General features: G+C 54.1%; 2 protein-coding genes across 3 annotated transcripts; one reads left to right on the forward strand and one right to left on the reverse strand.

Moving 5' to 3' along the window:
* Positions 1 to 408: 408 nt before the first annotated feature.
* CDK11B (cyclin dependent kinase 11B) lies at positions 409 to 17,147 on the forward strand. Of its 2 annotated transcripts, none has more exons than XM_004425490.3 (20): positions 409 to 562; positions 1,227 to 1,350; positions 2,137 to 2,252; positions 3,194 to 3,321; positions 4,413 to 4,551; positions 9,998 to 10,134; positions 10,778 to 10,900; positions 11,245 to 11,340; positions 11,427 to 11,597; positions 11,888 to 11,953; positions 12,648 to 12,823; positions 13,821 to 13,911; positions 14,898 to 15,019; positions 15,283 to 15,388; positions 15,707 to 15,828; positions 15,908 to 16,015; positions 16,095 to 16,211; positions 16,302 to 16,450; positions 16,540 to 16,729; positions 16,821 to 17,147. In XM_004425490.3, the coding sequence occupies exons 2-20, from the start codon at positions 1,240 to 1,242 to the stop codon at positions 16,911 to 16,913; spliced, it is 2,361 nt and encodes a 786-aa protein (XP_004425547.1). In that variant the 5' UTR covers positions 409 to 562; positions 1,227 to 1,239; the 3' UTR covers positions 16,914 to 17,147. The 2 variants fall into 2 exon arrangements, with proteins under 2 accessions (XP_004425547.1, XP_087303108.1); XM_087446982.1 differs by having other exon boundaries at positions 11,430 to 11,597.
* A 1,022-nt stretch (positions 17,148 to 18,169) lies between these two features.
* Positions 18,170 to 20,460, reverse strand: MMP23B (matrix metallopeptidase 23B). The gene is made up of 8 exons (XM_087445769.1): positions 20,302 to 20,460; positions 19,841 to 20,001; positions 19,632 to 19,771; positions 19,400 to 19,567; positions 18,865 to 19,029; positions 18,680 to 18,790; positions 18,476 to 18,602; positions 18,170 to 18,394 (listed from the first exon to the last, which is right to left on the reverse strand). Exons 1-8 carry the CDS (start codon positions 20,458 to 20,460, stop codon positions 18,220 to 18,222), a joined length of 1,206 nt encoding a protein of 401 aa, XP_087301895.1. The 3' UTR covers positions 18,170 to 18,219.
* Positions 20,461 to 21,111: the final 651 nt, after the last annotated feature.

Here is a 21,111-nt window from a genome sequence, read left to right on the forward strand (position 1 = left end):
CCGCCAGCTCCGCCGCGCGTCTGTGTGAGGCAGAGCCGGCGCGAGGCTCCGACGGGCAAGACCGTATCTGGAAATGCGCTCAGCTGGAGCGGGCGCCCCTCAGCGTCACGCTCGCAGCGTTTTCGGCCGCCGTGGAGCCCACGCCCGCGGAGCGCCGCACCGCGGTCGCTGAGGGAACGCGAGGAGAGGCCGGGGCGGCGCCAGGGGCGGGGCCGGGAGGAGAAGGGCGCTCGCTCCAAGCGCTGCCGGGACCCGGCAGCTCAGGCAAGCGCGGAAGTCGGCTCCCGCCCGGCGGGCCGAACGCGCCGGGGCGAGGCGGTACTCCCAACTAGGAGTCCCTCCCCCGACACCGGCGCCCAGGCTTCGTCATCAGACTGCGTCCAGGCCGGAAATGACGCATAAGGCGCGCGCCGGGCACTGTTTTCGGATCCGGAATCGGCGGCGGAGCCCCGCCTTCTCGCGTCATCAGGCCGCGCCGACGCAGAAAGTGACGACGCTGCTGGCGCGCGCCGGGGGCTGTTTCTCCTCAGGCTCCGGGACCGGCGGCGGCGGCGGTGCAGGGGTGAGTGGCGGCGGAGCGGGCGGAGCGGGCGCGGCGCTGCCGGCTTACCGGAGCTCTCGGAACCGGGCTGGCCTCGGAGCGTGGGCCAAGTGGGCGACGCTCCCCGTTTTCTCGTCCTGCGTCGACGCGCGGAACTTGGGGTCGAGGAGGCGGCGGGCCCAGTCGCTACCCAGGCCCACCCCTGCCGGGCCCACCCCGGGTTAGCGCGCCTGAGCCCCAGGACTCGGAGCCCCGCGCCCGGGCCTGGTCTGCGGACGCGCCCCCGGCCCGCGCCTCCCCTAGCCCTGGTGTGGAGGCTGCTCCGTCAGCGGGCCGCTGGCCCAGCAGCCCCGGGGGTCTTTGTAACGAACTCCCGGCAGTGAGGCCTGCGGGGGCAGCGCCGGGTGCTGGGCTGCGGCCTCATTGGGCGGTCCCGTCCGCCCCGAGCGTGTTGCTGTGCGGGTGCGCTCGCGGCGTGGCAGGCGGTGAAGCGAGGTGTAGCCGCCGGCCGCCGTGGGAGTCGGAAAGGAGAGTTGAGTCCAGGCCGGCGCGTCTCGGAGCCCGCCGCTCTCGCCGCGGGTCTGCGCGCGGGCGCTCAGAGGCGCCGGGCAGAGGCTCGGAAACGGCGGCTTCAGCCCGAGCTGGCCGTGTCGTGACGTCGCTTGCATCCCTTTTCTGTTGGCAGTGTTTTAACTCAAATGGGTGATGAAAAGGACTCTTGGAAAGTGAAAACCTTAGATGAAATTCTTCAGGAAAAGAAACGACGGAAGGAACAGGAGGAGAAGGCAGAGATAAAACGCTTAAAAAATGTAAGCCATGTTTTTTAAGTAAGTGATTTTCTTAAAGGAGATTTAATTTCTTTGCCGTCATTTTTCCATTAGAACAACGCCTCTTCGGTGAAGTTCTTTTGTACTTCCAAATGTCTCGGGTGAGCCCAAAATCTCTTCTAAAAATTAACAAAAACTTTCGAATACTCAGTTTATGTTCAAGACAGATTGATAACAGGCTAAAGTTGTTTATAGATGATGATATCTACATGGAGAATGAAGTATTTTGAACCTAAAATCATTAGTGCAATTGAACTCATTTTTGTCATTTCATTAGTATTTTCATGATACCATTTCCAAGTATTTTTAGTATAGTGGGAAGCTGCCTAGAAATTAATGTTAATGTTTTGCCTCTTTCTCGGTTTGCATAACAGCATACTCAGAATTTTTAGTAATTTGACAAGGTCATTGGCAAAAGCACCCCTTCTGGTAAGATTAGTAGCAGACCCTTCTTACGTATTTATGAATACTGTATGAGATATCACAAAGTTTTTGGTGTATAAAATAGGCTTTAAGGCTCAACTTTGGCTCACGACGTTGAGTCTAGGTCCCTTGTCATACATGCTGGTTTCAAATTTCTCATCTCAGCTTCTGGGTTAGAGTTGTAATTTTAATGTCATGGGATTTGAATGAAGGCTTTTTTAATTATAACATTGGTCCGTTCAAAGTGTATATGAAAGTCTGTTTTTGAATGTCGGCAAGGTTTGATTATCATTAAAAATGCACTTATCTATGAGGAAAATGACTAACTTTTTTCTTGCTTCTTAGTCTGATGACCGGGATTCCAAGCGGGATTCCCTTGAGGAGGGGGAGCTGAGGGACCACCGCATGGAGATAACAATAAGGAACTCCCCATACAGAAGAGAGGACTCCATGGAAGACAGGTGAGAAAAGGTGCAGGCCGTGGAATTGCAGCCAGGCTACAGGCGCTTCACTAAGGAGCCAGGCTGAGTCACACTATGTGGCTGTGGGCGTGGCTGGCCTGTTTGAAACAGGTTGTAGTCATGACTTTAGGTTTGGTGTCAGCTGTCACCTGACTTTCTTATGAAAAGACTGAATGAGTATGTTATCCCTTTCTCTGTGATTGTTCTTCAGTGAAGTCAGCAACATCTACATAGTACATTTGAGTAATTGTGCTGTATGTTTGTGATGATTAGTAAATTATTATCTAAAATTTTGTATAATAAACCAAAATAGAATGTTGAAAGATACCTCAGCAAGGCCTTTGAGGAGAAATGGTCCATCGAAGTTCTGTACATTCTGACGTTTCTGCCTGCACTATGGTGTCTCCTTGCTTGTTTCATTCTCATATCCGTCATCAAATAATCAAAGGCAGCATAACCAGAAATTAAGGTAGAAACGTGTAGGGTGTGAGTTCTCCCAAGATTTTGGTTATATAGTCGGTTGAAGATGCTGTTAAATGACCTTTTGAGGTTGTTATTTTTTTAAATAGCTTTATTGAGATATAAGTGACAAACTGCAGGTACTTAAAGTGTGCAGTTTGATACATTGTTACATATCTGTGAAACTGCCACCATGATCAGGATAATGAACGTGTCCACCACCCCCTAAAGTTTCCTCAGAGGTATATTTGTTCCAAATACCACATTGATGTCTCAGTTATACTTTTGATCTGAATCTCTATTTACTCTACAGTTTTAGCCTAAGTTTCATAATTAACATAATTTTTTAAATGATGGTTCAGATTCAATTGTATTCATATTCTGAACCCTGCATTTTTCTGGGTTGGAAAACTGCATAATATCCTGGTGGTCCTTACATTACTTTCTCAAGCATGATGTCATGCTGTTGTATCTTATTTCAGAGGAGAGGAAGATGATTCTTTGGCTATCAAACCACCCCAGCAAATGTCTCGGAAAGAAAAAGCTCATCACAGGAAAGACGAAAAGAGAAAAGAGAAACGTAGGCATCGGAGTCATTCAGCAGAAGGGGGTACAGAAGCATTTTTTTCTTTTCGGCGTCATATTCAAATGTGGTCTGTTTCATTTTTCATAGTCACTGCCTTCTCCAGAGCACAACTGAAAGAGAAGAGAAAGTAAAATTTTAGCTAAAAGCATACATGTATTATAGATCATTCTGAATAGCTATTTCATTTTCCTTCTGGTGCTTTTTTCCCCCTTACTACATTGTTTTGTGGTAGTTTGTTTACATATAAAATTGTCTTAATTCAACAAGAGTAGGGGGAAAACACACCCTTCAGTGCTAAATTGCTTTAACTGAAGAACGGATGCTTGATACAGTCCAAATTATGAGTTTGATCTCATACCACTATCAAGAGCTTCTTAGGGGTACTGGGAAAACTGGACTTCGGGCCTGATTTTTAAATCTCGTTATTATAAATGTGGTTGATTCACATGGCTTTATAATGTAATATAGAAACCCACTAAAAAGAGCTGAGATTTCCCTGTAGTCTTTATGAATAGCGTTTTTTTTTTAATTATGAAACTAACATAGTCTAATCATAGTTTATTTAATATAAAAAAGTAAAAAGAAGATGGAAATTAAGTCTATTCAGTGAATTTTTTTTCCTAAATAGAGGCTTACTGCATATAGTTTTATGTCTTTATCTTTCGTTTTAACATAAAATCATGATTGTTTCTCCAGGTCATTAATTAAATATTTCTTCTTTTCTTCACTGAGTATTTTCTTTTTTTTTTTGTGAGGAAGATCAGCCCTGAGCTAACATCCGTGCCAATCCTCCTCTTTTTGCTGAGGAAGACCGGCTCTGAGCTAACATCTATTGCCAATCCTCCTCCTTTTTTACCCTTTTTCTCCCCAAAGCCCCAGTAGATAGTTGTATGTCATAGCTGCACATCCTTCTAGTTGCTGTATGTGGGACACGGCCTCAGCATGGCCGGAGAAGCAGTGTGTCAGCCCGCGCCCAGGATCCGAACCCGGGCCACCAGTAGCAGAGCGCACACACTTAACCGCTAAGCCACGGGACCAGCTCCTTCACTGAGTTTTTTCAAATTGAGTTTTTGGAAGTTAAATTTCCTTGCGTGACACTTCTTATTTCTCATTAGGGAAGCACGCTAGAGTGAAAGAAAAAGAAAGAGAGCACGAACGTCGGAAACGACACCGAGAAGAACAGGATAAAGCTCGCCGGGAATGGGAGAGACAAAAGAGGAGGGAGATGGCAAGAGAACATTCCAGGAGAGAGAGGTTAGTTAAGGAGCTTTAATTAAGCACTTGTGATGGTCAGCATCCCATCAAAGCAATGAAAGAGATGATCGTTTCGACACACAAACAAGAACTTGGTGATATGAAATGGATTTGGTGTAGAAGTGGTACATGAAGTCATGGTGCAGTAAGCGTTGGGTGGTGGTAGCCAAGAGAATTTTGCTGAAGGAAGTCAGTTTTTACTGCATCCCAAAGACAGAAATGGGTGTGAAATGATTGAGAGAAGGTAATGAAGGGAACAGAAATCTGTGGGTCGGCTTCCTCCAGGTAGGGGCTCATGGCGGGGGGTGCTCAGGAGCCAGACTGAGCAGGGTCCTAACACATGCCAGGGACCCCGCATCAGTGTGTGAAATGGGCCTGGAGGAAGCGACGTTGCTAGAAGGAGCTAGAGGTCCGAGATGGGAATTCAGACATAAGGGATGAAGGTTGGGGTTAGACATACAACACCGGGAAGGGAAAAGAAGATAGAGTAGGGAGAAATGATATTCCTAGATCTGTAAGCTGACGATACGTAAGGAGGAAGAGGAGCTGTAACTACCTCTGAGCTTAGCGCATCAGGATGGTGAGGGAAGTGCCCTGTGGGAGGAAGGTGAGTGCTTCACGCATTTTAGATAGTGTACTGTTTTCAAGTCATAGCGAAGAGTGGAGCTGTCTCAGAGACAGCCCAGGCTATATCTGTAAGTTCTGACACAGAATTGGTGGTCAGAAGAAGTCTGGAATAGGAGGTGCTTCATCATCTATTCACTGAGCAAGTATTTATTGAATGCCTGCTCTGTACCAAGCTCTGTTCTCGGTGGTCTAGGCCAGGAAGACTAAGGAAATATATTGCTTAGGGTTCTCTGGGTGACAGCAGAAATAGACTCCGGTTCTTTCAAACCAAAAATTGGAGAAGTAACAAAGGAAATCCTAAAGGCCTTGAAACAGTCTGGGAGCTGGGACTCCAGCCTCTTGGGCATTAGTTTCCAGGTGCCCTTCTGTGGGCTCAGATGCCAAGGAGGAAGCATCTCTTTAGTCCTGGATCTGTTCTTCATGGCCCAGGAAAAGGGTACATGGGCCAGACGTGTACTGAGGTCGTTTCCAGAGAAAACTTGGGAGCTGGCCTGCTGCAAGGAAGGGGGAAGTAGAGGGGTAGGTTCTGATTCCCAAGAGCCAGGGCTGGATGGAATGGGAATGTCAAGAAGGTGTGTGGTGGGGCCAGCCCCATGCCGCAGTGGGTAAGTGTGTGCACTCTGCTTCGTTGGCCTGTGGTTCGCGGGTTCAGATGCTGGGCGCGCATCGATGCACCGCTTGTCAAGCCATCCTGTGGCAGCGTCCCATATAAAGTAGAGGAAGATGGTCATGGATGTTAGCCCAGGGCCAGTCTTCCTCAGCAAAAAGAGGAGGACTGGCATCAGATGTTAGCTCAGGGCTGATCTTCCTCACAAGAAAAAAAGAAGGTGTGTGAGAAAAGCCTTTGTTCTCCTGGTGTAGGGGGTGGGACAAGCTGAGGCCATAAGGTAAAAGCCTGAGACAAATGTGAGGCAAGTCCTGTGCTGACTGGCCAGTGTGGGCTGATTGCACAGCTGTCCAGACACAGTGGTGACCCTAAGGAAGCCAAGCTTGAAAATAAAAAGAAGCATACAGAAAAAACAGCAGTGGCCCCACTCTGCAAGGGAGACGGTTCCCACATTTAGCCCAGCAGGTTACTAAACAACAGCAACAATTGAGGAAAGATTACAATCCAGAGTCACTGCAGTGTGTTATCTAAAATGTCCAGTTTTCAACAGAAAGTGTTGAAACATATAAAGAAAGAAAGTATGACCCCGTATTGGAAAAAAGCATCGGTAGAGACTGAGTATTGCAGATGTAGCGAAGATTTGGTAGCAAGGACTTTGAAGATGGAGCCATAGAAATTACACATTCTGAAGAAGAGAGAGAAGAGTGAAGAACAAGGAACAGAGCCTCAAAGATCTGTGGGACAACATCCATTTTACTAACATCCAGGTAATGGCAGTCCTAGGAGAGAAGAGGGAAGGGGCACAGATGTTTTTTAAAATAATGGCTGAAAACTTCCCAAATTTGATGAAAAACATCTATCTACGTATGCAACAAGCTCAACAAACCCCACATAGGATAAATAAAAGTCATGTCACAGTCAAACTGGTGAAAGCCAAAGAGAAAAATCTTGAAGGCAGCAAGAGAGAAACAGAAAAACAATCTACGTCTAAGGGGGAGCTTCAGTACTGTTGGTAGCTGACTTCTCGTCAGAAGCAGTGGAGGCCAGAGGGCAGTGGGATGGCACAGTCACCTGCTGAAAGAAGACCTGCCAGCCAGGAGTTCCCTGTCCAGCAACACTGTCGTTCAAAGTGAGGAGGAAATGAAGATGCTCCCCAATAAGAGACTGGTGGGATTCACTCGCTGTTAGCAAGACCTGCCTTATGAGAAATACTCAAGGAAGACCTTCAGGCTGAATGGACATGACACCAGACAGAATCTGGAATCCACAGGAAGAAAAGACAAGTACTGGAAGTGGTGAAAGTGTCGCCTAACATAAAAGAATCTATAAATATGTTCCTTCTCATGTTTTCTTTTCTACAAAAGACACATGATTATATAAAACAGTAATTATTAAACCAGTATGGTGTTGTGTAATACATAACATTGCACACACCACACAACAGAGAAGGGAAGGAATGGAGCTGTGTTGGAACAGAGTTTGTCTTTTTTACCAGAACTAAGTTAGAATTAATGTGAGAAGATGTATACAGCGATCCCTAGAGCAACCACAAAGAAAATCACTAAAAAAATAGTAAAAATAACAGGAATTAAAATGGTATATTAAAATTCTTATTTAAACCAAAAACGGGGAGAAACAGAACAAAAAAGAAGACATAGAAAAAAATAAAAGTAAATCTAGCCATGTCCATAATTATATTAAACGTGAAATGGTCTCTATACCCCAAACAAGGGAGAGATTGTCAGATAGAAAAGCTGATCCAACTACATTGTCTGTAAGAGGAGCATCTCAGAGTCAAAGGCAAAACTAGGTTGGAAGGGAAAGGATGGAAGAAGACACAGCATGCAGACCATGACCACAGAGCTGGAGTGGCTACACTAATGTCAGGCAAGATAGACAGCAAGACAAGTATTAGAAATAGAGGGCTTCATAACAACAAAAGGTAAATACAGCTGGAAGTTATGACAGTGGTAAATGTATGCACACCTGACAACAGAGTCCAAAAATACATGAAGCAAAAACTAACAGAATTGAAAGGAGAAATAGACAATTTATTGATTATAATTGGAAATTTCAATGTAGAGTTCAATGTAGAGTTGGAAATTTCTCTAGTCCACAGTATCACTAGAGAAAATCAACAATGGTATGGAAAATACTATCAACCAACTCAATCTAACTGGCATGTGCATACAGCACTCCCCTCATAGCTGCAGAATACACATTCAAGAACTCATAGAACATTTTCCAACATAGATTAAGGCCATGTAATCTCAAAGTTAACAGAATTGAAATAATACAAAGTACGCCCTCTTACCACAAAAGAATTAAATTTAAAGAAATCAGCAACAGAACGAAACCTGGGGGCCGGTCCCGTGGCTTGGCAGTTAAGTGCGCGCGCTCTGCTACTGGTAGCCCAGGTTCGGATCCCGGGTGTGCACCAACGCACCGCTTCTCCGGCCATGCTGAGGCCGCATCCCACATACAGCAACTAGGAGGATGTGCAGCTATGACATACAACTATCTCCTGGGGCTTTGGGGAAAAAAAGGAGGACGATTGGCAATAGATGTTAGCTCAGAGCCGGTCTTCCTCAGCAAAAAGAGGAGGATTAGCATGGATGTTAGCTCAGGGCTGATCTTCCTCACAAAAAAAAAAAAAAAAAAACCTGGGAAAATCCTCAAATGTTTGGAACTCCAACAGCCCATTTCTGAGTAACCCATGGCCCAAAGAACAAGTTATAAGGAAAAATAGAAATTATTTTGAACTAGATGAAAACAAAAACAACATGTTAGAACTTAGGGATGGGGCCGGCCCCGTGGCTTAGCGGTTGAGTGCATGCGCTCCGCTACTGGCGGCCCGGGTTTGGATCCCGGGCGCACACCAACAGACTGCTTCTCCGGCCACGCTGAGGCCACGTCCCACATACAGCAGCTAGAAGGATGTGCAGCTATGACATACAACTATCTACTGGGGCTTTGGGGGGAAAAAAAAAAACTTAGGGATGCAGCCAAAGCTGTGCTTAAGGGTGAAATGTTTTGGCTTTAAGCACCTATATCAGAAAAGGAAGTTGTCAAATCTATAACCTAGGCTTCTACCCAAAGAAACTAGAGAAAAGAAAAGCAGACTCAACCCAAAGCAAGCAGAAGAAATGTCCCGAAAATCCAAAGCAGACTGAAAGCGGACTTGGGGGTAGGGGTGGGAACTGACCGCAGATAGATGCAAGGGGGCGTGTTGGGGTGATGAGACTATTTTAAAACTGGCTTATAGTGATGGTTACACAATTGCATAAATGTATGAAAAATTGAATTCAATTGTTGTATTTTATATGTAGGTTATACCTCAGCTTTTATTTTGAAATAGTTTGGACTCAGGCATTTACAAAATAGTACCTAGAATCCTGCAGCCCTCGTCCAACCTCCAGCCGTGACACCTGATGTAGATCAGCGGTGGTGCAGTACCAGTGATGACACCACAGGCCTTGTTCTGTGTTCACCATTTTTACTTGTGCTCATTTCTATGTGCATCATGATACTTTTCTTAAAAAAGTGTTAGCTTTTCAGGTTGTATTTGGACATAACTCTATAGGGACATGGAATTTAACTATGACTGATCAGTTTTCACTACTTGGCCATCTTATGGTGCAGCCAGCCACACATATTTCAGTCATTAATATTTCCTGTATTCCAAATGACACCTGGCCTTCTTGAAGCAGCTTTCCCCACTGCCCCTCGTGGATCGCATTCCTGCCCCTGTTATCTTCTCGCTGGGCTGGGCTGGGGGGTGGCCTGGGTCCACCTACCACAGGATCCAGTGAAGCCAGTAGGACGGGGCCCCAGACCTGAGTCTGTGGGTCCCCCTTGCCACCTTCCCCAGACGGACTCTCCACCCGTTTGTAGGCCATGAAAACTTATCTCGTGTAGGTGGATTTAAACTGTGCCATCATACATACTTGGGGAAATTCTTGATGAGTCTTAGTAGAACTACTTAACAGAAACATTCTAGAACCCGTGGGTTTGTTGTTCCTAATAGGTGATTCTGTTGTGGATCTTTAGGAACGGTGCTCTCAGGTTGTGTCCATGTGTATTCTGCTTTTGAAAAGCCCTTTGTGTGTTGAACAGCCTGCAGAGGCAGTTTGTAAATTGCAGCAAAAAGCACTGGGGTGAAAAAGAAGACTTTCTGTTTTGGGAAACAAAGTTGGTCTGTGCTGGTCCCAGGGACCGTCTGGAGCAGCTGGAGCGGAAGCGAGAGCGGGAGCGCAAGCTGCGGGAGCAGCAGAAGGAGCAGCGGGAGCAGAAGGAGCGAGAGCGGCGCGCCGAGGAGCGGCGCAAGGAGCGCGAGGCCAGGAGGGAAGGTGCGGGTGCAGCGCGGGTGGGGGCCGTCTCCACAGGGTGAGTGGGGGCGTGCACGGGCCAGTGCAGCCGCCTCAGGACAGCCGGCCCTCCTGGGTGCATACGTGTGTGGGCACCACCGCCCCTTAGGTAAAAGTCACAGTGCAGGCTTGCGGCCTCTGGAAGGTGGTGGAGGGAAGGTGGGACAGGCCGTGAGGCGCCGGGTTTGGGCACTGACCCCATGCTGCCTTGCTGAAGAAGGCATTGGGTCATGTGCCATGGAGCAGCACCTGAGGGTGTGAGGGTGTGTGGCCAGGGACAGTCCCAGGCCTGGCACTCGACAGCTGGGTTGGGTGTCTCATGCGTCTGCTGCCCACTGGTTAGGCACAGGCTTGAAGAGGCAGATTCTTGGCCTCTTTCTTTTTGACCCATAGAGATCAGTCTAGAAGGTGCACCTGGGTCCTTGGAGTTGGCTCATGGCCTCCAGGTTGGAGCTTTGTCCCCTTGTCTTGCTGGCTTTTGTCCTGGTGCTGTTCCCAAGTGTCTGTGCTGTGTACACATGGGCCATCACCATCAGCAGAGGTGTGGGTGAGAGATGAGCGAGGGAGGGCCCTGTTGGAAGGCAGTGTGGCCAGCACCTCTCCGTTCTGTTCTCCTGTGTGCCAGTTTCTGCACATCACCGAACAGTGAGAGAAGACTACAGCGATAAAGTGAAGGCAAGCCACTGGAGTCGCAGCCCGCTCCGGCCGCCTCGAGAGAGGTTTGAGCTGGGAGATGGCCGGAAGCCAGGTGAGGCTGGGCAGCACCTGCTCGGGGACCAGCATGGTGTGGGTCTTTGCTGGGGAATTTTTGAGAATAGAAACTTGGTTGTTTTTCACAATAAAATGATATGCTGAAGTACTTCCATGTTACATGACGGGGCCTATTACCATTTGTGTAACGTAAGTTTATATGTTTATCAGCTGAAACATTTGTTACTAGTCCTTCAAAGAGTGGTCTTCCAGCCAAGTATCAGAAGATGAGCTGTTTTCCACACACTCTGAAGTTAGTCTTTATATTAAGGCACCATCTGAACTTGTTTTTTTTTTTAAAAACATTTCTCCAAATTCACCTTTGATGGTTTGTTTCGTAAGTAAAAGAAGAGAAAATGGAAGAGAGAGACCTGCTGTCTGACTTACAAGATATCAGCGACAGCGAGAGGAAAACCAGCTCAGCCGAGTCTTCGTCAGGTACCTGCGCCCACCTGGCCGAGGCTGACTCTGCTACCTTGAAGGGAGGGCCCACCAAACTCACTTTGGCTGTTTTCTTCCTAAAGCAGAATCAGGGTCTGGTTCTGAAGAGGAGGAGGAGGAGGAGGAGGAGGAAGAGGAGGAGGGGAGCAGCAGTGAAGAATCGGAGGAAGAGGAGGAGGAGGAAGAGGAGGAGGAGGAGGAAGAGGAGGAGGAGACGGGGAGCAACTCCGAGGATGCATCTGGACAGTCGGCTGGTGAGGAGAGTGTGGCCCAGCAGTTTACCATGAGAGAGTTTAGAAATTACAGAAAAACAAGTTGAAGTCTAATTTAAAAATATTTCCAATTTGAAAATGCCTTGCTCTCTGGGACTCACATGAGACCCCAAAATTGATTATTTAGAGTACTTCTTCCTTTCTCTTAGCTAAAGACCCTTATTTCTGCTTATGGAGGGTCTGAGGAGCCCTAGAAAGAGGCAGATCCCAGACTAGCGCTTGGCTTGGTGCTGGCTCTGCAGGTCTGAGCAGATGCCTGTTTTCTCTTGCAGAAGAAGTGAGTGAAGAAGAAATGAGTGAAGACGAAGAGCGAGAAAGTGAAAACCACATCTTAGTTGGTAAGAGGCCTCCTTATTACAGTTTTTTCCTCATCTCTCCGTAAGTGTGGTGACACTTTAAAGTTGTGAGCATGACTGCACGGCAGCCTATTAAAATAAACCGTTCTCCAAGGCATGTCACACCACAGAAGCCACAGGGAGTTCCTTTCCTGGTGGTGTCCAAGGACTGAGCTGACTCACTGAGAAACCTGGTTCCCCAAACACCACAGGGTTGGCCACTTGTGCCCATGGAGGCCAGCATTCCTTAGAGAAGACAGTGCTAACTGAATGCCATCATGAATGATGCTGTGGCTTGCACACTGAGGGAGGCTGGGAGACTCCAGCCCTGGCCCAGCCTCAGCGCAGGGGGAGGTGAACAGCAGCTCAGGTCCCACTGCAGGGCTGTCACTGCCATGGGGCTGGCGTGGCCTCCAGCAGGCAGCAAGGCTGTGCTCTCAGAGCCTAACAGACAAGTTCTGGGTGAGCAGCCCCCCTCAGAGCTCAGCATCCAGTTAGTGCTTCACAGTGGTCACAGCTGAGCCCGTGGGCACCAAGACCCAGTGCCTTCTGTCCGGGGCGGTGGGACACATAGCTCGTGTGCGGTGTCCTGGGGTCACTCCTGTATGGCTTCTTCCTGCACTCGGTGTCCCCTCCAGAGCAGGAGGGGGTTTGTGACGTTTATTCCTCGTTCCATAATTGGGTTTAACTTTTGAAGTTCCAGAGTCACGATTTGACCGAGATTCTGGGGAAAGTGAAGAAGGGGAGGAAGAAGTGGGCGAGGGCACCCCGCAGAGCAGCGCTTTGACCGAAGGAGATTTTGTGCCCGACTCTCCAGCCTTGTCGCCCATTGAACTCAAACAGGAGCTGCCAAAGTACCTGCCCGCCCTGCAGGTCAGGTGCCCCCGCCCCCTCCAGGGCTGGGTCTACTTTACCCATCATGGTCAGAGCTGGTGGCTGAGAGCAGAAGCTGGGCCCTGGTGTGGGTGTCTGGCACCTGAGGGGGCCAGGGCTGCCTATGCAGTGTGTTGGTGGCCTGGCTCAGCCATCAGCCTCCCACACGTCCATGCTGTGGTCCAGCCTTTCACCCGGCAGTACTGGTAGGAGGATGGCTCCCAAGACCTCAGCCAGGACACCTAGAGGGGACCCCACGCGTGGCAGGCAGGCAACCTTGAGGGGTAGCCAGGTCTGTAGTCGTTCCTGTCACTGCCTGGGCTAACTGCCCTGTTGCTGTGCAGGATTGTAGGGCAGTGGCGGGAGTCAGCACACATTCTCTGTCAGGGAACACATCAGGAAGGGAGGACGCCGCAGGGAGGGATTTGGGTGGTGGCCTCAGGTGCTCTGGGTGCCCCCCGGCCAGTGGCCCTGCCCAGAGCACCATGAGGACTCTGGACCTTGCTCTGGATGTCCAGGGGCAGGAGGATTCTCTGGCAAACAAGGTGTGTCTCTGTCTGCCGCCACCTGGGCTCCCTCAGCGCCTCTGCTGGGTGGGGCTTCTGTGCAGTGTGAGCTTGGCCGTGTACCACTGAGAGCTGATGGCAGCCCAGCCCTGAGCGCCAGGCCCGGCAGGGCACGCATGGAGGGAAAGCGCTGAGGGCTTGGTGGTGCAGTGGGCCGCTCCTGTCCGTGGTGTTATCTTAGGGCAGCACATGCAGGCCAGGCCAGGCCTGGCTGGAAGGGTGTGCCTTGGGGCCGGCTTTTGTCCACGTAGGTTTTATTTCATAATAAAGGGGCATGTGCTCACTGAAGAAAACAGAAAGAGGAGAACAGAGTTACTCCTGGCCCCACCACGCAAGCATGCCTTGGGCCCCCCTGAGATTTCCAGCTGGGGGTGCTACGGGGTGTGTGTGTGACCACGGCTTCACACCCTCATGCTGGTGCCTCCTCCCAGGGCTGTCGGAGCGTGGAGGAGTTCCAGTGCCTGAACAGGATCGAAGAAGGCACTTACGGGGTGGTATACAGAGCAAAAGACAAGAAAACAGGTGGGTAGAGTCCTGGGGTGGTCCCCCAAAGGGAAAGGGAGACATGGAGCAGAGCAGAGACTGGGTGGCCCAGAGACCCTGGTCGGCAGGGCCACCCCAGGCCTGTCCTCGAGCAGGAAGGAATTCCTCCTGAGCAGCATTGTCTTCAGGTGCACCTGTTGCACTGTTGGCGGGCCCATTCACTGTGCACAGGCCCTGCTCAGTCCCCACACTGGTTCTAGGAGGGAGGTGTGGTGTCCTGCCTGAGTTACAGCCAGCACACTGGGAGCTGAGATCCGTGCCTGGGACATCTTGTCCCCTGGCACCTTCAGCATTGAGGTCGTTGAACACACAGTTCCCTACTATTCTGGGAGTTGCCCCTCCCCTGGTGCCGGGCCACAGCTTCGCCTCACCTGGCTGCCACCAGGTTGTGACTCATGGGTGACACACACCTGAGCAGTTGACCTTTTGGTGCCTCCGGAGGCCAGAGGTCAGCCTGACCACGAGTCTGCTGCTTGCTTGTGACGGCAGGTGACTTGGCTCCACGGGAGCGTGGAGTCGGCTGGGCGAGGGTCCAGGAGCCGCTGGGGCATTGGCTTTCAGTGACGACACCTGAGCAGGTGTGTGGGCTTCGGAGGTGGAAGCCCCCCAGCGCCCCGGCTGGGTCTTGGGAAGTCACAATGGCTGTATGAGACCCTACGAACCTGGGGAGTGTTTGTGTTGGGACGCCAAGGTTTGCCACGTCTCCTCATCATCATGGGAGGGGTACAGGCATAAATGGGAAGATTCTCCATAGTGGTTCTGGACAAAAGCTGATCTGGAAACGTGCCTCGTGTTTCTACTGGACCAACCACAAGTTGGGGCTTTTCTTCTTGGTGTCAAATCATATGGGAGCTCCCAATTAAAATGAGACCTCTTACTTTGAGATGAGAAATGCTTTGTATGTTCTCATCTTACATGTTCACAGAAGAACATTTTCTCAGCATCCGTCTTTAAACTGTTTTCAGATGAAATTGTGGCTCTGAAGCGGCTGAAAATGGAGAAGGAGAAGGAGGGCTTTCCGATTACGTCACTGAGGGAGATCAACACCATCCTCAAGGCGCAGCACCCCAACATCGTCACTGTCAGAGTAAGGCGGTCCTGGCCTGACACACCTGTGCCCTGAGAAGGTTGTGTGATTCACACTCTCCTGTGTTTAGCAAGCTCTTGCACAGCGCGAGAGTGAACACTGGCCTCCAAAAATGCCAGGCCCTTCATAGTTGTCTCACTTACAGGTCCTTGCTATCACCCAGGGTCTGTGCCCCGGGATTTCAGGTTTCCGGGGAGAGCTGGTAGTCGCAGGGGTAGGGCCTTGTGGTACCTGGCACCAACAGACCTGCTGTTGTTTCCTAGGAAATAGTTGTGGGCAGCAACATGGACAAGATCTACATCGTGATGAACTATGTGGAGCACGACCTCAAGAGCCTGATGGAGACCATGAAGCAGCCTTTCCTGCCAGGTAGGGTCTGTAGGAGTTAGTCCCAGAGATGTGGCCCTCTGATCCACGTCCCCCTCGAGGGACATCTGACCCTCAGGCTGCCTGGGCCATGGGCAGTGTCTCTGGGGGCGGAAGGAGCACTGACCTTGTAACTCTGACTGTCACACTGTGTGCATGAGGGCTTGTGTGCGAGGGTGCGTGTGCGTGTGTGAGTGCCACCCCGGCTGGGAGTGTTCCCAGGATGAACGCACTCTGGGAAGCCTGGTTACTGGTAAGGCGGGTTGATATTGCGGGGGACCAGCCCTCTGCAGGGCCACACAGTGACCTCTTGCCATCCAGGGGAGGTCAAGACCCTCATGATCCAGCTGCTGCGCGGCGTGAAGCACCTACACGACAACTGGATCCTGCACCGCGACCTCAAGACGTCCAACTTGCTGCTGAGCCACGCTGGCATCCTCAAGGTGAGCCCGTGGGCCTGGCCTGAGGGGTGCCCGCTCCTGGCCACCGGGCCCCCGCACAGCCCGCCCTCTGCCCTTGCAGGTGGGGGACTTTGGGCTGGCACGGGAGTACGGGTCCCCCCTGAAGGCCTACACCCCAGTCGTCGTGACCCTGTGGTACCGCGCCCCGGAGCTGCTGCTCGGCGCCAAGGTGAGTGCTGGGGGGTGGGGGGGCCTGCCCTGCGTGTGTGGCCCCACCAGCCACACTGAGCGTGTCCCTGGCCTGCCAGGAGTACTCCACGGCTGTGGACATGTGGTCAGTGGGCTGCATCTTTGGGGAGCTACTGACTCAGAAGCCACTGTTCCCTGGGAAGTCAGAAATCGATCAGATCAACAAAGTGTTTAAGGTGGGTCTGGGCCTGTGGGGCCTTGATGTGGGAGTCGGTGGGATCCTTCCCTGCAGGGTGGGGTCAATTTGAGACGTCTCTGTCTTTCAGGACCTGGGAACCCCCAGTGAGAAAATCTGGCCTGGCTACAATGAGCTGCCCGCAGTCAAGAAGATGACTTTCACCGAGTACCCATATAACAACCTGCGCAAACGCTTCGGGGCCCTGCTCTCGGACCAGGGCTTTGACCTCATGAACAAGTAGGTGCAGGACAGCTGTCATCCCATTCCCAACCCCCCCCCCCCCCCCCCCCCCCCGTAGTGGCCCATACGTGCCCTTGTTTTCCCAGGTTCCTGACCTACTTCCCTGGGCGGAGGGTCAACGCAGAGGATGGCCTCAAGCACGAGTATTTCCGCGAGACCCCGCTCCCCATCGACCCCTCAATGTTCCCCACGTGGCCCGCCAAGAGCGAGCAGCAAAGGGTGAAGCGTGGCACCAGCCCACGGCCCCCTGAGGGAGGCCTGGGCTACAGCCAGCTGGTGAGGGGCAGGCTGGCAGGGATGGGGCAGCAGCGGGGATCCCCGAGGTGGGGTGGCCAGGCAGGAGCCCCATGGTGCACTTGTTTCCCAGGGCGATGATGACCTGAAGGAGACCGGCTTCCACCTCACCACCACCAACCAGGGAGCCTCGGCTGCAGGCCCAGGCTTCAGCCTCAAATTCTGAGGTTCAGGATGGTCCCCGGACCAACCCCTGGGAGCACTGACGGACAAGCCTCAACTGGGACCAAGGGCAGTTGCTGGGGGCGGTGTCCGGCTCCAGACCCAGGTCCTGCCCTGCCTGACTGGATCGAACTTCGAGTCTTGGACTACTGGTCTTGTTTGGTTTTCCACGTCTTGTTCTTATCTTGGCTTGTAAATTTGTAGAATTAAATCATTTTTTCCTTGTTGTGGAAGGAAAGGCTGTGTGTGTGTGTTTTCAGATGTTTCAGGCTTGCTTTGCGAGGAGAGGGCAGGTGTCCGCAGGTGGCCAACGTGGACTGCCCATCCCCTGAACACACACTCGGCCGTGGTGACCACAGGGCGCGGTGCCGTTCAGCTACTGGCTGAGATTTGGAATGGAGCTGTGGGGGGATTTTTCTACTTGTTAATCTTCAGGCTCCTGCTTTGGCACCTTCCTGGCTCCCTGGGGCGTCCCCAGCCCCAGGCTCCCCAAGTCCCACAGAGCTGGGCGTGCAAGCTCTCGGCCGCAGTGGGGTTTTGTACAAGGTTGTTAGACGTTTCGAGATGTGGTAAAACACTTGTAGGAAAGCTCTGGTATGTCTTTTCAGCAGCTGGCCTCGAGCTAGTGCTGCCTGGAGGGGAGGCTCGGCCGCACTCTGTGGGAGGAGGACCCGGTGAAGAGCAGCCTCTGACCTGACGTGGGCCGGGCTCTCCCTGGCCTGCTGGGCCTCCAGCTCCGGGTCTAGCTGGACAGGGTGTCACTCAGGCAGAAGGGGATGCTTGCCACTGTCTGGGGCCTCCACCTCTGCCAAGCTAGTCCCTTCTGCTGGCACCACCAGCCCCGTCCAACCCATGCTGAAGTGCTCACCCCTGGGCTTCACCTGCCCCAACCCGGTCCCACCGCCATCACAGATGCCTTGCAGGCACAGCGACCCCACCATTCCCAGCCCAGCCTTCCTGCCTCCCCATCCCTGAGCAAATGGAGGATGGACTCAGGGACCCTGGGCTCCACCAGCTTGGCCTCCCCCCCTGGGTGATGCTACCGGCACTTGGGCCTCAGGTTACCCCACTTTACCAGGACCGCCTGGAAAAGCCCTTCTTGGCCTGTCTCTCTAGTCTGCATCCTCACCCCCAAGGGACTCGGGGGAAGTTGGGGTGCCCTGGCCCCAGGCTCCCCACATCAAGCTGGGCATGGGCTGGGTGGCCTCACCCCACAGCGCCAAAGACTGGCCGCCCTCCCTCCCAAGAAAGGGCGCGGAGACTTCAAGGAGAAAGTGCTTTATCAGCCTCCTCGGCCCACGGGCAGATGCTCAGCTCCGCACACGGACTCGCCAGGAGTAGGTGCTGAGCACACGCTGCCGCCGGCGCACCACACAAGTGTACGTGCCCTCGTTGATGGCGTTGGCTATGATGCTCAGGTGCGCCTCACCCAGCGCCAGGTAGCCGGGGTAGGAGAACTCCAGGGGCTCCTGGTCCTTGTACCAGCTGCAAGGAGGGCAGGAGAGCTGGGCAGGGGCCCGAGACCTGCCACCCACCCTCGGTGCGTCGCGGGGCAGGGTCACTCACTACACTTTGCCTTTCTTGTGGAGGATCTTCTGGCCGCAGCGGAAGGTCACATTCCTGCCCTCTGGCACCAGCCTGGTTTTGGTCCTGGGAGGCGGCGCGGTGGAGGCCACTGTGGGGAAGGGGAACTCTGCTCCGGGTGGGGAGGGCCTGTCAGTACCCCGCCCTGCCCCAGACCCCTGCCAGGACTGGGGAACCCAGGCTTACCGTAGCAGAAGTCGCAGCTGCTGGGGCAGAGCCTTTTCATGAGCCTTCGGCGGGCGTCGCAAAAGCCCCTCCGAGCCCAGGATGCACACACAAACAGCCGGTCCAGGCAGCCTGCGGAAGGGTGACCTGGCCTCAGAGCCTGCCCAGCACCCCCGCCCGGCCACCTGCCCGCTGTGGGCACTCACCGTAGAGCCGGTGCAGCCCCCACAGCTCATCCTGCGACAGCGCCTTCCAGCCGCGCAGTGTGGCGTTGAGGTGCATGAGCGCACGGCTGTGCTGCGAGTGCATCAGGCCCAGTGCGTGGCCGATCTCGTGGGCAGCCACGTGCACCAGGTCGGTGAGCCACACGCCTGCGGGCCCCGCTGGTCAGCGCCTCGGACCCCGGCCCAGCCCTCCGCCCTCTGCCCTCACTCCCATGGCCCGCACATCTGCTGCAGTGCAGCCTCGGAGCCTCCCTCGGCTCAGCCATGGGAAGATAAGAATGTTCCCGGCCAGCCGAGGCGGTGAGCTCGGCCCCCAGGAATGCAGCTCCGGCTCCGGCTCCAGCGGCGTGGGGGGTGGGAGGGCTTCAGGGCTTCTGGAACCCAGGCCTATGGCCTCCTCACAGCCTCCCCCTCCCCGCCTGCTTAACCTCAAATCAAAGCCACCGCGATCCCCAAAGCCCTCCCGCTGTGCCCACCGTGGTGTGGAGGGCCCAGAGGAGGCCAGGCCGGCTGTCACCTTTCTTCCAGCTGTATCGGGTGGGGCCCAAGACCCAGTACTCGCTGTCGTCAAAGTGGATGCCACCGTGCGGGGGGAAGAAGGCGTGGGCCAGCTCACCGGTGGGGCCGTCGAAGCAGTGGTGCAGCGCGGAGACCAGGCAGTCGGTGTGGTTGACTGGGTAGAAGCCTGGGGGAGCACAGGGCTGAGCGGGGGCCTTGCAGCTGGGCGGGGGCGGGGGCACGGTGCCCACCTATGCGGAGGTCACTGGGCTGCTCAGGGGCCACCTCTCGGAAGCTGAAGGGGGACACGTCACTCCACATGCGGAAGGCAGCGGCCAGGCCCCGCCGGGTCTCGCTGGGACTCAGCAGGTTCCGTGGGAAGGAGAGGATCCTGGGGTGGGGTTCAACGTCAGGGGTGGCGGCCAGGCTGCACCGCGCTCCCCCCAGGGCCAGGTCGCACCTGTAGGTGAGGTTGAAGTGGTCCCAGCGCAGCCTGGCTGCGGTCAGCGTGTAGCGGCGTCTGCGGGGCGCCTGGGGGTGCAGCAGGCTGGGGCCCGGGGTGGCGAGGACCCGCGCGGGGTGATGCGCAGCGACATCGCCCTTCAAGGGAAGCAAGTGCTCCTAGGGAAGCAGTAGGGACTGTCCCCAAGTCGGAAACGCGAGAGAAAGGGACTAGAAGGAAGTGGGGTGGGGGGGTGCAGGTCAGGGGAGCGCTGACTTTCCCTCTGTCTGCGTTTTCTGCTTTTCTACCCCGAGCGAGTGAGCGTTACTTCTACAGCCAGAAAGAAAAAGGCTCCTAAAAACAGGCCAGGTCTGAGTGGGCGGAGCCGGAGGCCTGACGCCGTCCCCCCCGCCGGCAAACACAGGGCTCGCGGACCCTCGGACCGCAGAGCCGGCCCGGGCCCCCCTCGCGGCTCTCACCTGCGCTGCGCTCGCGGCGGGCCTGGCCGCCCGGGCCCCCAGCTGGGCCAGCAGCACGAGCGCGGGCAGGAGGCACAGGGCGCCCAACACGGCCCCGAGCCGCCAGGCCTGGTCGCCGGCCCGCGACGCCGCCGAGGGGACGCAGGCCCCGCGGCCCATGGCGCCTGCGAACTGGCTGTCGGGGCTGCGGGCCGCGTGGGGCTGCGCGCGGGACCGGCGGAGCCGCGGAGGAGCCGGGCGGGAGGCGCTGGGCGGCTCGGGTTACAGCCCCGCGGGGGGGCCGGGGGCTGGGGGGGCGCAGCTGCCCCTGAAGGGAACCAGCTGGCCGCCCGCTGTCGGGAGCACCCCGCCGCCTGCAGCTGGGCGCGGGGACCCAGGGCCTGTGGGTCGGTGGCAGTGGCCTGGGCAGGGCCTGCTGGGCGGGGTCACTTGGGCGGGGGGGGCGAGGACGGCCCCGACCGCCAGGGAAGGGACAGCCTTCAGCAAGTGTGGTGAGTTGGGGTCCCTAAATTGGCTCTGAGCTGAATGACCCGGCGGTTCTTTCCCCAAATGAAATCCCCCCAACCCCCTGGACACCGAAGGTCGAGACCCGAGAATGGAGCCTCCATCCTGGCCGGCTCAGGACTCGCCCCCCCGCAGGCGCTGGCCTGACAGGGTCCCCGCGAGAGGGGAGGGGACACGGCGGGAGGGGACGTGGCAAGTGAGTACCGGCGGCTGAGGGGGAGGAGAGAGGCGAGTAGGCGGCGTGGGGATGGCGCCCCGGAGGGGCAAGGCTTCGGTGCCAGGAGGGAGGGGGCCTGCAGGGGTCCC

Source organism: Ceratotherium simum, chromosome 22 (genome assembly GCF_057802395.1).
Source record: "Ceratotherium simum simum isolate JZ-2026a chromosome 22, ASM5780239v1, whole genome shotgun sequence".
Lineage (NCBI taxonomy): Eukaryota > Metazoa > Chordata > Mammalia > Perissodactyla > Rhinocerotidae > Ceratotherium > Ceratotherium simum.

Bases quoted from the DNA above. Each gene is read 5' to 3' on its own strand.
- CDK11B (XM_004425490.3), top strand. From the start codon at position 1,240: ATGGGTGATGAAAAGGACTCTTGGAAAGTGAAAACCTTAGATGAAATT. The intron at 11,598-11,887 runs GTGAGGAGAGTG...TTTCTCTTGCAG, and splicing joins TGCATCTGGACAGTCGGCTG to AAGAAGTGAGTGAAGAAGAA. The intron at 16,212-16,301 runs GTGGGTCTGGGC...TCTGTCTTTCAG, and splicing joins AGATCAACAAAGTGTTTAAG to GACCTGGGAACCCCCAGTGA.
- MMP23B (XM_087445769.1), bottom strand. From the start codon at position 20,460: ATGGGCCGCGGGGCCTGCGTCCCCTCGGCGGCGTCGCGGGCCGGCGAC. The intron at 18,791-18,864 runs GTGAGTGCCCAC...ACCCTTCCGCAG, and splicing joins GGGGCTGCACCGGCTCTACG to GCTGCCTGGACCGGCTGTTT. The intron at 18,395-18,475 runs GTGAGTGACCCT...CCCTCCTTGCAG, and splicing joins CACAAGAAAGGCAAAGTGTA to CTGGTACAAGGACCAGGAGC.